This window comes from Heterodontus francisci, chromosome 26 (genome assembly GCF_036365525.1).
Source record: "Heterodontus francisci isolate sHetFra1 chromosome 26, sHetFra1.hap1, whole genome shotgun sequence".
NCBI lineage: Eukaryota > Metazoa > Chordata > Chondrichthyes > Heterodontiformes > Heterodontidae > Heterodontus > Heterodontus francisci.
In genome coordinates this window covers 16,365,832-16,379,466 of record NC_090396.1, presented here as the reverse complement: position 1 = coordinate 16,379,466, position 13,635 = coordinate 16,365,832, and the positions used below count along the sequence as shown (strand labels likewise).

Genomic DNA, 13,635 nt, shown 5'->3' with positions numbered 1-13,635 from the left:
TGGAATGGCTTGTTTTGGAGGTCTGGAATGTCTTGTACTTGGCGTGTAGAATGTCCTGTACTTAGTGTGTGGAGTGTCAGTGTATTTGTGGTGTGCAATGTCCTGTGTATTTAAGTCTGCAATGTCAGTGTATTTGGGCTGTGGAATGTCCTTTTGTTGCAGTGTGGAATGGCAATGGATTTGAGGTGTGGAATGTCAGTGGATTTTGGGCTGAATTTTACCAGCTCTCCGACATCGGGGGTCGTGGCAGGTGGTGGTGGGGAGGAGTGGGGGGGAGGGGGGGGAGTCCCCAGAAATTCTTTCCGGGAGAGACCCATCACGACTCCTGATGCCTGGAAGGCCCCGCCGCATTTTATCGGTGGTGGTGAGGCCTGCCCCGCCCCCACTGCCGCTCAGCAGCGGAGAATTCATCTGACTATGCCAGTCATATTAAAAGTAATGAATAAACACTTACCTGGTAGTGACAGCCATCCCACGCCGATATTCCGGACACTAGCTGGAACTCCTGCGTATGGGGTGTGGAATGTCCTGTGTATGGGGTCTGGAATGTCCTGTGTATGGGGTGTGGAATGTCACTGTTTTTGGGTTATGGAATTTCCTGTATTTGCGCTGTGGAATGTCGTGCATTTGGGGTCATAGAAACATAGAAAATAGGAGCAGGAGTAGGCCATTCGACCCTTCGGGCCTGCTCCACCATTCATTATGATCATGGCTGATCATCCAACTCAGTAACCTGTTCCCGCTTTCCCCCCATACCCTTTGATTCCTTTCGTCCCAAAAGCGATATCTAACTCCTTCTTTAAAATGTACAATGTTTTGGCCTCAACTGCTTTCTGTGATAGTGAATTCCACAGACTCACCACTCTCTGGGTGAAATAACTTCTCTTCACCTCAGTCCTGAAAGATTTACCCCGTATCCTTAGACTATGACCCCTGTTTCTGGACTCCCCCACCATCGGGAACATCTTTCCTGCATCTACCCTGTCAAGTCCTGTTAGAATTTTATACGTTTCTATGAGATTCCCCCCTCACTCTTCTGAACTCCAACGAATATAATCCTAACCGACTCAATCCCTCCTCATACGTCAGTCCCGCCATCCCAGGAATCAGTCTGGTAAACCTTTGCTGCACTCCCTCTATAGCAAGAACATCCTTCCTCAGGTAAGGAGACCAAAACTGCACACAATATTCCAGGTGTGGCCTCATCAAGGCCCTGTATAATTGCGGCAAGACATCCCTACTCCTGTGCTCCAATCCTATTGCTGCGAAGGCCAACATGCCATTTGCCTTTTTTACCGCCTATTGCACCTGCATGCTTACCTTCAGCGACTGGTGTACGACAACACCCAGGTCTCGTTGCATATTCTCCTCCCTCAGTTTATAGCTGTTCAGATAATAATCTGGCTTCCTGTTTTTGCTACCAAAAACATCATACTGCATCTGCCATGCATTTGCCCACTCACTTAACGTGTCCAAATCACCCTGAAGCCTCTCTGCATTCTCCTCACAACACAACTCTTAATCAATCCCTTGGTCCTCCTTTGCTGAATTCTAAACTGCTCACAATCCTCAGGTCTGTTGTTTTTCCTGGCGAATTTGTATGCCTCTTCCTTGGATCTAATGCTATCTCTAATTTCCCTTGTAGCCATGGTTTGGTTACCTTTCCCGTTTTACTTTTGCACCAGGCAGGATTGTCAGATTGTCAGACAGGGTCAGGATTGTCAGTGTATTTGGGGTCTGGAATGTCCTGTATTTTTGGTCTGGAATGTCAGTGTTTTTGATTTGGAAGTCAGAGAACGGGGTGTGGAATATCAGTGTGGTTGGGACATTGAATTTCCTGTTTTTGGGGCATGGAATCTCTGGTATTTGGGGTGTGGAATTTCCTGTATTTGGGGTGTGGAATGTCAGAGTAATAGGATTGTGGAATATTAGTCAGATTTTGGTGTGGAATTTCCAGAATCTGGTTTGTTGATTTTCTGACATTTGGGATGTGGTATCTCCTGTATTTGGGATGTGGAATGTCTGTGTGTTCACACTGTTGTATGTCCTGTATTTGGCTGTGGAATTTCTGGTATTTGGGGTGTGGAATGTCCTGTATTTTGGGTCTGGAATGTCAGTGTATCTGGGGTGTGGAATGTCAGCGTATTTCAGGTCTGGAATTTCCTGTATTTGGGTTGAGGAACTGCCTGTCTTTGGGATGTGGAATTTCCTGTATTTGTGGTGTGGAACTTTCTATATTTGGGTTGAGGAATTTCCTGTATTTGGGGTGTGGGATTTCCTGCATTTGTGTGTGGAATTTCCTGTATCTGGGGTGTAGAATGTCCTGTTATTAGGGCATGGAATGTCCAGTGCATGGGATGTGGAATGTCCTGTATTTGGGGTGTGGAATGTCAGTGTATTTGGAGTGTGGGATGTCAGTGTATTTCAGGTCTGGAATGTCCTGTATTTGGTTTGTTGAATTTGCGGAATATGGGGAGCAGAACTTCCTATAATTGGGGTGTGAAATGCTCTGTGTGTGGGGTGTGAATGTCAGTGTATATCAGGTCTGGAATTTCCTGTATTTGGGGTGTGGAATTGCCTGTACTTGGGGTGCGGAATTGCCTGTATTTGGGTTGTGGAATTTCCTCCCTTTTGAGCTTGGAATGTGCTGTATTTGGGATGTGGAATGTCAGTATATTTGGTTTGTGGAATGTAAATGTATTTGGTTGTGGATTGCCCTGTATTTGGGGTGTGGATTGTCCTGTGTTTGGGGTGTGGAATGTCAGTGTATTTGGGGTGTGGAATGTCCTGTGCTTGAGGTTTGGAATGTCAGTGTATTTGGGGTGTGGAATGTCCTGTGTTTGGGGGTGTGGAATGTCAGTGTATTTGGGGTGTGCAATGTCCTGTGTTTGGGGTGTGGAATGTCCTGTATTTGGGGTGCAGCATGTTTTGTATTTGGGTTGTGGAATGTCCTGTGTTTGGGGTGCAGAATGTCAGTGTATTTGGGGTGTAGAATGTCAGTGTATTTGGGGTGTAGAATTTCAGTGTATTTGGAGTGTGCAATGTCGGTGTATTTGGGGTGTGGAATGTCAGTGTATTAGGGGTGTAGAATGTCAGTGTATTTGGGGTGTGCAATGTCAGTGTATTTGGGGTGTGGAATGTCAGTGTATTTGGGGTGTAGAATTTCAGTATATTTGGGGTGTGGAATGTCAGTGTATTTGGGGTGTAGAATGTCAGTGTATTTGGGGTGTGCAATGTCAGTGTATTTGGGGTGTAGAAGGTCAGTGTATTTGGGGTGTAGAATTTCAGTGTATTTGGGGTGTGCAATGTTGGTATATTTGGGGTGTAGAATGTCAGTGTATTTGGGGTGTGGAATGTCAGTGTATTTGGGGTGTGCAATGTCGGTGTATTTGGGGTGCGGAATGTCAGTGTATTTGGGGTGTAGAATGTCAGTGTATTTAGGGTGTAGAATGTCAGTGTATTTGGGGTGTGCAATGTCAGTGTATTTGGGGTGTGCAGAGTCAGTGTATTTGGGTGTGGAATGTCAGTGTATTTGGGGTGTGCAATGTTGGTGTATTTGAGGTGTGCAATGTCAGTGTATTTGGGGTGTAGAATGTCAGTGTATTTGGGGTGTAGAATGTCAGTGTATTTGGGGTGTAGAATGTCAGTGTATTTGGGGTGTGCAATGTCAGTTTATTTGGGGTGTGGAATGTCAGTGTATTTGGGATATAGAATGTCAGTGTATTTGGGGTGTAGAATGTCAGTGTATTTGGGGTGTGGAATGTCAGTGTATTTGGGGTGTAGAATATCAGTGTATTTGGGGTGTGCAATATCGGTGTATTTGGGGTGTGGAATTTCAGTGTATTTGGGTGTGGAATGTCAGTGTATTTGGGGTGTGCATTGTCAGTGTATTTGGGGTGTAGAATGTCAGTGTATTGGGGTGTGCAATGTCGGTGTATTTGGGGTGTAGAATATCAGTGTATTTGGGGTGTGCAAAGTCGGTGTATTTGGGGTGTAGAATGACAGTGTATTTGGGGTGTAGAATGTCAGTGTATTTGGGGTGTGCAATGTCGGTGTATTTGGGGTGTAGAATGTCAGTGTATTTGGGGTGTGCAATGTTGGTGTATTTGGGGTGTAGAATGACAGTGTATTTGGGGTTTGGAATGTCGGTGTATTTGGGGTGTTGAATGTCGGTGTATTTGGGGTGTGGAATGTCGGTGTATTTGGGGTGTAGAATGTCAGTGTATTTGGGTGTGGAATGTCGGTGTATTTGGGGTGTGGAATGTCGGTGTATTTGGGGTGTAGAATGTTGGTGTATTTGGGGTATGCAATGTCAGTGTATTTGGGATATAGAATGTCAGTGTATTTGGGATATAGAATGTCAGTGTATTTGGGGTGTGGAGCATCAGTGTATTTGGGGTGTAGAATGTCGGTGTATTTGGGGTGTGGAATGTCGGTGTATTTGGGGTGTGCAATGTCAGTGTATTTGGGGTGTGCAATGTCGGTGTATTTGGGGTGTGGAATGTCAGTTTAGTTGGGGTGTGGAATTTCAGTGTATTTGTGGTGTGCAATGTGGGTGTATTTGGGGTGTAGAATGTCGGTGTATATGGGGTGGAGAACGTCAGTGTATTTGGGGTGTGCAATGTCAGTGTATTTGGGGTGTGCAATGTCAGTGTATTTGGGGTGTGCAATGTGGGTGTATTTGGGGTGTGGAATGTCAGTGTATTTGGGGTGTGCAATGTCGGTGTATTTGGGGTGTAGAATGTCAGTGTATTTGGGTTGTGGAATGTCCTGTGTTTGGGGTGTAGAATGTCCTGTAATTGGGGTGTAGAATGTCAGTGTATTTGGGGTGTGCAATGTCGGTGTATTTGGGGTGTGGAATTTCAGTGTATTTGGGTGTGGAATGTCAGTGTATTTGGGGTGTGCATTGTCAGTGTATTTGGGGTGTAGAATGTCAGTGTATTGGGGTGTGCAATGTCGGTGTATTTGGGGTGTAGAATATCAGTGTATTTGGGGTGTGCAAAGTCGGTGTATTTGGGGTGTAGAATGACAGTGTATTTGGGGTGTAGAATGTCAGTGTATTTGGGGTGTGCAATGTCGGTGTATTTGGGGTGTAGAATGTCAGTGTATTTGGGGTGTGCAATGTCGGTGTATTTGGGGTGTAGAATGACAGTGTATTTGGGGTTTGGAATGTCGGTGTATTTGGGGTGTTGAATGTCGGTGAATTTGGGGTGTGGAATGTCGGTGTATTTGGGGTGTAGAATGTCAGTGTATTTGGGTGTGGAATGTCGGTGTATTTGGGGTGTGCAAAGTCGGTGTATTTGGGGTGTAGAATGACAGTGTATTTGGGGTGTAGAATGTCAGTGTATTTGGGGTGTGCAATGTCGGTGTATTTCGGGTGTAGAATGTCAGTGTATTTGGGGTGTGCAATGTCGGTGTATTTGGGGTGTAGAATGACAGTGTATTTGGGGTTTGGAATGTCGGTGTATTTGGGGTGTTGAATGTCGGTGAATTTGGGGTGTGGAATGTCGGTGTATTTGGGGTGTAGAATGTCAGTGTATTTGGGTGTGGAATGTCGGTGTATTTGGGGTGTGGAATGTCGGTGTATTTGGGGTGTAGAATGTTGGTGTATTTGGGGTATGCAATGTCAGTGTATTTGGGATATAGAATGTCAGTGTATTTGGGGTGTGGAGCATCAGTGTATTTGGGGTGTAGAATGTCGGTGTATTTGGGGTGTGGAATGTCGGTGTATTTGGGGTGTGCAATGTCAGTGTATTTGGGGTGTGCAATGTCAGTTTATTTGGGGTGTGGAATGTCAGTGTATTTGGGATATAGAATGTCAGTGTATTTGGGGTGTAGAATGTCAGTGTATTTGGGGTGTGGAATGTCAGTGTATTTGGGGTGTAGAATATCAGTGTATTTGGGGTGTGCAATGTCGGTGTATTTGGGGTGTGGAATTTCAGTGTATTTGGGTGTGGAATGTCAGTGTATTTGGGGTGTGCATTGTCAGTGTATTTGGGGTGTAGAATGTCAGTGTATTGGGGTGTGCAATGTCGGTGTATTTGGGGTGTAGAATATCAGTGTATTTGGGGTGTGCAAAGTCGGTGTATTTGGGGTGTAGAATGACAGTGTATTTGGGGTGTAGAATGTCAGTGTATTTGGGGTGTGCAATGTCGGTGTATTTGGGGTGTAGAATGTCAGTGTATTTGGGGTGTGCAATGTTGGTGTATTTGGGGTGTAGAATGACAGTGTATTTGGGGTTTGGAATGTCGGTGTATTTGGGGTGTTGAATGTCGGTGTATTTGGGGTGTGGAATGTCGGTGTATTTGGGGTGTAGAATGTCAGTGTATTTGGGTGTGGAATGTCGGTGTATTTGGGGTGTGGAATGTCGGTGTATTTGGGGTGTAGAATGTTGGTGTATTTGGGGTATGCAATGTCAGTGTATTTGGGATATAGAATGTCAGTGTATTTGGGGTGTGGAGCATCAGTGTATTTGGGGTGTAGAATGTCGGTGTATTTGGGGTGTGGAATGTCGGTGTATTTGGGGTGTGCAATGTCAGTGTATTTGGGGTGTGCAATGTCAGTGTATTTGGGGTGTGCAATGTGGGTGTATTTGGGGTGTGGAATGTCAGTTTAGTTGGGGTGTGGAATTTCAGTGTATTTGTGGTGTGCAATGTGGGTGTATTTGGGGTGTAGAATGTCGGTGTATATGGGGTGGAGAACGTCAGTGTATTTGGGGTGTGCAATGTCAGTGTATTTGGGGTGTGCAATGTCAGTGTATTTGGGGTGTGCAATGTGGGTGTATTTGGGGTGTGGAATGTCAGTGTATTTGGGGTGTGCAATGTCGGTGTATTTGGGGTGTAGAATGTCAGTGTATTTGGGTTGTGGAATGTCCTGTGTTTGGGGTGTAGAATGTCCTGTAATTGGGGTGTAGAATGTCAGTGTATTTGGGGTGTGCAATGTCGGTGTATTTGGGGTGTGGAATTTCAGTGTATTTGGGTGTGGAATGTCAGTGTATTTGGGGTGTGCATTGTCAGTGTATTTGGGGTGTAGAATGTCAGTGTATTGGGGTGTGCAATGTCGGTGTATTTGGGGTGTAGAATATCAGTGTATTTGGGATGTGCAAAGTCGGTGTATTTGGGGTGTAGAATGACAGTGTATTTGGGGTGTAGAATGTCAGTGTATTTGGGGTGTGCAATGTCGGTGTATTTCGGGTGTAGAATGTCAGTGTATTTGGGGTGTGCAATGTCGGTGTATTTGGGGTGTAGAATGACAGTGTATTTGGGGTTTGGAATGTCGGTGTATTTGGGGTGTTGAATGTCGGTGAATTTGGGGTGTGGAATGTCGGTGTATTTGGGGTGTACAATGTCAGTGTATTTGGGTGTGGAATGTCGGTGTATTTGGGGTGTGGAATGTCGGTGTATTTGGGGTGTAGAATGTTGGTGTATTTGGGGTATGCAATGTCAGTGTATTTGGGATATAGAATGTCAGTGTATTTGTGGTGTGGAGCATCAGTGTATTTGGGGTGTAGAATGTCGGTGTATTTGGGGTGTGGAATGTCGGTGTATTTGGGGTGTGCAATGTCAGTGTATTTGGGGTGTGCAATGTCAGTTTATTTGGGGTGTGGAATGTCAGTGTATTTGGGATATAGAATGTCAGTGTATTTGGGGTGTAGAATGTCAGTGTATTTGGGGTGTGGAATGTCAGTGTATTTGGGGTGTAGAATATCAGTGTATTTGGGGTGTGCAATGTCGGTGTATTTGGGGTGTGGAATTTCAGTGTATTTGGGTGTGGAATGTCAGTGTATTTGGGGTGTGCATTGTCAGTGTATTTGGGGTGTAGAATGTCAGTGTATTGGGGTGTGCAATGTCGGTGTATTTGGGGTGTAGAATATCAGTGTATTTGGGGTGTGCAAAGTTGGTGTATTTGGGGTGTAGAATGACAGTGTATTTGGGGTGTAGAATGTCAGTGTATTTGGGGTGTGCAATGTCGGTGTATTTGGGGTGTAGAATGTCAGTGTATTTGGGGTGTGCAATGTTGGTGTATTTGGGGTGTAGAATGACAGTGTATTTGGGGTTTGGAATGTCGGTGTATTTGGGGTGTTGAATGTCAGTGTATTTGGGGTGTGGAATGTCGGTGTATTTGGGGTGTAGAATGTCAGTGTATTTGGGTGTGGAATGTCGGTGTATTTGGGGTGTGGAATGTCGGTGTATTTGGGGTGTAGAATGTTGGTGTATTTGGGGTATGCAATGTCAGTGTATTTGGGATATAGAATGTCAGTGTATTTGGGGTGTGGAGCATCAGTGTATTTGGGGTGTAGAATGTCGGTGTATTTGGGGTGTGGAATGTCGGTGTATTTGGGGTGTGCAATGTCAGTGTATTTGGGGTGTGCAATGTCAGTGTATTTGGGGTGTGCAATGTGGGTGTATTTGGGGTGTGGAATGTCAGTTTAGTTGGGGTGTGGAATTTCAGTGTATTTGTGGTGTGCAATGTGGGTGTATTTGGGGTGTAGAATGTCGGTGTATATGGGGTGGAGAACGTCAGTGTATTTGGGGTGTGCAATGTCAGTGTATTTGGGGTGTGCAATGTCAGTGTATTTGGGGTGTGCAATGTGGGTGTATTTGGGGTGTGGAATGTCAGTGTATTTGGGGTGTGCAATGTCGGTGTATTTGGGGTGTAGAATGTCAGTGTATTTGGGTTGTGGAATGTCCTGTGTTTGGGGTGTAGAATGTCCTGTAATTGGGGTGTAGAATGTCAGTGTATTTGGGGTGTGCAATGTCGGTGTATTTGGGGTGTGGAATTTCAGTGTATTTGGGTGTGGAATGTCAGTGTATTTGGGGTGTGCATTGTCAGTGTATTTGGGGTGTAGAATGTCAGTGTATTGGGGTGTGCAATGTCGGTGTATTTGGGGTGTAGAATATCAGTGTATTTGGGGTGTGCAAAGTCGGTGTATTTGGGGTGTAGAATGACAGTGTATTTGGGGTGTAGAATGTCAGTGTATTTGGGGTGTGCAATGTCGGTGTATTTGGGGTGTAGAATGTCAGTGTATTTGGGGTGTGCAATGTCGGTGTATTTGGGGTGTAGAATGACAGTGTATTTGGGGTTTGGAATGTCGGTGTATTTGGGGTGTTGAATGTCGGTGTATTTGGGGTGTGGAATGTCGGTGTATTTGGGGTGTAGAATGTCAGTGTATTTGGGTGTGGAATGTCGGTGTATTTGGGGTGTGGAATGTCGGTGTATTTGGGGTGTAGAATGTTGGTGTATTTGGGGTATGCAATGTCAGTGTATTTGGGATATAGAATGTCAGTGTATTTGGGGTGTGGAGCATCAGTGTATTTGGGGTGTAGAATGTCGGTGTATTTGGGGTGTGGAATGTCGGTGTATTTGGGGTGTGCAATGTCAGTGTATTTGGGGTGTGCAATGTCAGTGTATTTGGGGTGTGCAATGTGGGTGTATTTGGGGTGTGGAATGTCAGTTTATTTGGGGTGTGGAATTTCAGTGTATTTGTGGTGTGCAATGTGGGTGTATTTGGGGTGTAGAATGTCGGTGTATATGGGGTGGAGAACGTCAGTGTATTTGGGGTGTGCAATGTCAGTGTATTTGGGGTGTGCAATGTCAGTGTATTTGGGGTGTGCAATGTGGGTGTATTTGGGGTGTGGAATGTCAGTGTATTTGGGGTGTGCAATGTCGGTGTATTTGGGGTGTAGAATGTCAGTGTATTTGGGTTGTGGAATGTCCTGTGTTTGGGGTGTAGAATGTCCTGTAATTGGGGTGTAGAATGTCAGTGTATTTGGGGTGTGCAATGTCAGTGTATTTGGGGTGTGCAATGTCAGCGTATTTGGGGTGTGGAATGTCCCGTGTTTGGGTTGTGGAATGTCCTGTGTTTGGAGTGTAGAATGTCCCGTAATTGGGGTGTGGAATGTCAGTGTATTTGGGGTGTGCAATGTCGGTGTATTTGAGGTGTGCAATGTCAGTGTATTTGGGGTGTAGAATGTCAGTGTATTTGGGGTGTAGAAAGTCAGTGTATTTCGGGTGTGCAATGTCAGTTTATTTGGGGTGTGCAATGTCAGTGTATTTGGGATGTAGAATGTCAGTGTATTTGGGGTGTAGAATTTCAGTGTATTTGGGGTGTGGAATGTCAGTGTATTTGGGGTGTAGCATATCAGTGTATTTGGGGTGTGCAATGTCGGTGTATTTGGGGTGTGGAATTTCAGTGTATTTGGGGTGTAGAATGTCAGTGTATTTGGGGTGTGCAATGTCAGTGTATTTGGGTGTGGAATGTCAGTGTATTTGCGGTGTGCAATGTCAGTGTATTTGGGGTGTAGAATGTCAGTGTATTGGGGTGTGCAATGTCGGTGTATTTGGGGTGTAGAATATCAGTGTATTTGGGGTGTGCAATGTCGGTGTATTTGGGGTGTAGAATGACAGTGTATTTGGGGTGTAGAATGTCTGTGTATTTGGGGTGTGGAATGTCGGTGTATTTGGGGTGTAGAATGTCAGTGTATTTGGGGTGTGCAATGTCGGTGTATTTGGGGTGTAGAATGACAGTGTATTTGGGGTTTGGAATGTCGGTGTATTTGGGGTGTTGAATGTCGGTGTATTTGGGGTGTGGAATGTCAGTGTATTTGGGGTGTTGAATGTCGGTGTATTTGGGGTGTAGAATGTCAGTGTATTTGGGGTGTGCAATGTCGGTGTATTTGGGGTGTAGAATGTCAGTGTATTTAGGGTGTGCAATGTCAGTGTATTTGGGTGTGGAATGTCAGTGTATTTGGGGTGTGCAATGTCAGTGTATTTGGGGTGTTGAATGTCGGTGTATTTGGGGTGTGGAATGTCGGTGTTTTTGGGGTGTAGAATGTTGGTGTATTTGGGGTATGCAATGTCAGTGTATTTGGGATATAGAATGTCAGTGTATTTGGGGTGTGGAATTTCAGTGTATTTGGGGTGTAGAATGTTGGTGTAGTTGGGGTATGCAATGTCAGTGTATTTGGGATATAGAATGTCAGTGTATTTGGGGTGTGGAATCAGTGTATTTGGGGTGTGGAGCATCAGTGTATTTGGGGTGTAGAATGTCGGTGTATTTGGGGTGTGGAATGTCGGTGTATTTGGGGTGTGCAATGTCAGTGTATTTGGGATATAGAATGTCAGTGTATTTGGGGTGTGGAATTTCAGTGTATTTGTGGTGTGCAATGTGGGTGTATTTGGGGTGTAGAATGTCGGTGTATTTGAGGTGGAGAATGTCAGTGTATTTGGGGTGTGCAATGTCAGTGTATTTGGGGTGTGCAATGTCAGTGTATTTGGGGTGTGCAATGTTGGTGTATTTGGGGTGTAGAATGACAGTGTATTTGGGGTTTGGAATGTCGGTGTATTTGGGGTGTTGAATGTCGGTGTATTTGGGGTGTGGAATGTCGGTGTATTTGGGGTGTAGAATGTCAGTGTATTTGGGTGTGGAATGTCGGTGTATTTGGGGTGTGGAATGTCGGTGTATTTGGGGTGTAGAATGTTGGTGTATTTGGGGTATGCAATGTCAGTGTATTTGGGATATAGAATGTCAGTGTATTTGGGGTGTGGAGCATCAGTGTATTTGGGGTGTAGAATGTCGGTGTATTTGGGGTGTGGAATGTCGGTGTATTTGGGGTGTGCAATGTCAGTGTATTTGGGGTGTGCAATGTCAGTGTATTTGGGGTGTGCAATGTGGGTGTATTTGGGGTGTGGAATGTCAGTTTAGTTGGGGTGTGGAATTTCAGTGTATTTGTGGTGTGCAATGTGGGTGTATTTGGGGTGTAGAATGTCGGTGTATATGGGGTGGAGAACGTCAGTGTATTTGGGGTGTGCAATGTCAGTGTATTTGGGGTGTGCAATGTCAGTGTATTTGGGGTGTGCAATGTGGGTGTATTTGGGGTGTGGAATGTCAGTGTATTTGGGGTGTGCAATGTCGGTGTATTTGGGGTGTAGAATGTCAGTGTATTTGGGTTGTGGAATGTCCTGTGTTTGGGGTGTAGAATGTCCTGTAATTGGGGTGTAGAATGTCAGTGTATTTGGGGTGTGCAATGTCGGTGTATTTGGGGTGTGGAATTTCAGTGTATTTGGGTGTGGAATGTCAGTGTATTTGGGGTGTGCATTGTCAGTGTATTTGGGGTGTAGAATGTCAGTGTATTGGGGTGTGCAATGTCGGTGTATTTGGGGTGTAGAATATCAGTGTATTTGGGGTGTGCAAAGTCGGTGTATTTGGGGTGTAGAATGACAGTGTATTTGGGGTGTAGAATGTCAGTGTATTTGGGGTGTGCAATGTCGGTGTATTTGGGGTGTAGAATGTCAGTGTATTTGGGGTGTGCAATGTCGGTGTATTTGGGGTGTAGAATGACAGTGTATTTGGGGTTTGGAATGTCGGTGTATTTGGGGTGTTGAATGTCGGTGTATTTGGGGTGTGGAATGTCGGTGTATTTGGGGTGTACAATGTCAGTGTATTTGGGTGTGGAATGTCGGTGTATTTGGGGTGTGGAATGTCGGTGTATTTGGGGTGTAGAATGTTGGTGTATTTGGGGTATGCAATGTCAGTGTATTTGGGATATAGAATGTCAGTGTATTTGGGGTGTGGAGCATCAGTGTATTTGGGGTGTAGAATGTCGGTGTATTTGGGGTGTGGAATGTCGGTGTATTTGGGGTGTGCAATGTCAGTGTATTTGGGGTGTGCAATGTCAGTGTATTTGGGGTGTGCAATGTGGGTGTATTTGGGGTGTGGAATGTCAGTTTATTTGGGGTGTGGAATTTCAGTGTATTTGTGGTGTGCAATGTGGGTGTATTTGGGGTGTAGAATGTCGGTGTATATGGGGTGGAGAACGTCAGTGTATTTGGGGTGTGCAATGTCAGTGTATTTGGGGTGTGCAATGTCAGTGTATTTGGGGTGTGCAATGTGGGTGTATTTGGGGTGTGGAATGTCAGTGTATTTGGGGTGTGCAATGTCGGTGTATTTGGGGTGTAGAATGTCAGTGTATTTGGGTTGTGGAATGTCCTGTGTTTGGGGTGTAGAATGTCCTGTAATTGGGGTGTAGAATGTCAGTGTATTTGGGGTGTGCAATGTCAGTGTATTTGGGGTGTGCAATGTCAGCGTATTTGGGGTGTGGAATGTCCCGTGTTTGGGTTGTGGAATGTCCTGTGTTTGGAGTGTAGAATGTCCCGTAATTGGGGTGTGGAATGTCAGTGTATTTGGGGTGTGCAATGTCGGTGTATTTGAGGTGTGCAATGTCAGTGTATTTGGGGTGTAGAATGTCAGTGTATTTGGGGTGTAGAATGTCAGTGTATTTCGGGTGTGCAATGTCAGTTTATTTGGGGTGTGCAATGTCAGTGTATTTGGGATGTAGAATGTCAGTGTATTTGGGGTGTAGAATTTCAGTGTATTTGGGGTGTGGAATGTCAGTGTATTTGGGGTGTAGCATATCAGTGTATTTGGGGTGTGCAATGTCGGTGTATTTGGGGTGTGGAATTTCAGTGTATTTGGGGTGTAGAATGTCAGTGTATTTGGGGTGTGCAATGTCAGTGTATTTGGGTGTGGAATGTCAGTGTATTTGCGGTGTGCAATGTCAGTGTATTTGGGGTGTAGAATGTCAGTGTATTGGGGTGTGCAATGTCGGTGTATTTGGGGTGTAGAATATCAGTGTA

The 13,635-nt window shown here is 45.1% G+C and overlaps 1 protein-coding gene across 1 annotated transcript in view; it reads left to right on the top strand.

The window, feature by feature from the left end:
- The first annotated feature begins 1,276 nt into the window (after positions 1 to 1,276).
- Positions 1,277 to 13,635, top strand: part of myo15b (myosin XVB) — a 183,697-nt gene continuing 171,338 nt past the window's right edge. The window contains exon 1 of the mRNA XM_068058629.1: positions 1,277 to 1,334. Coding sequence (XP_067914730.1) covers positions 1,277 to 1,334 — 58 coding nt within the window. The remainder of the gene's footprint in view (positions 1,335 to 13,635) is intronic.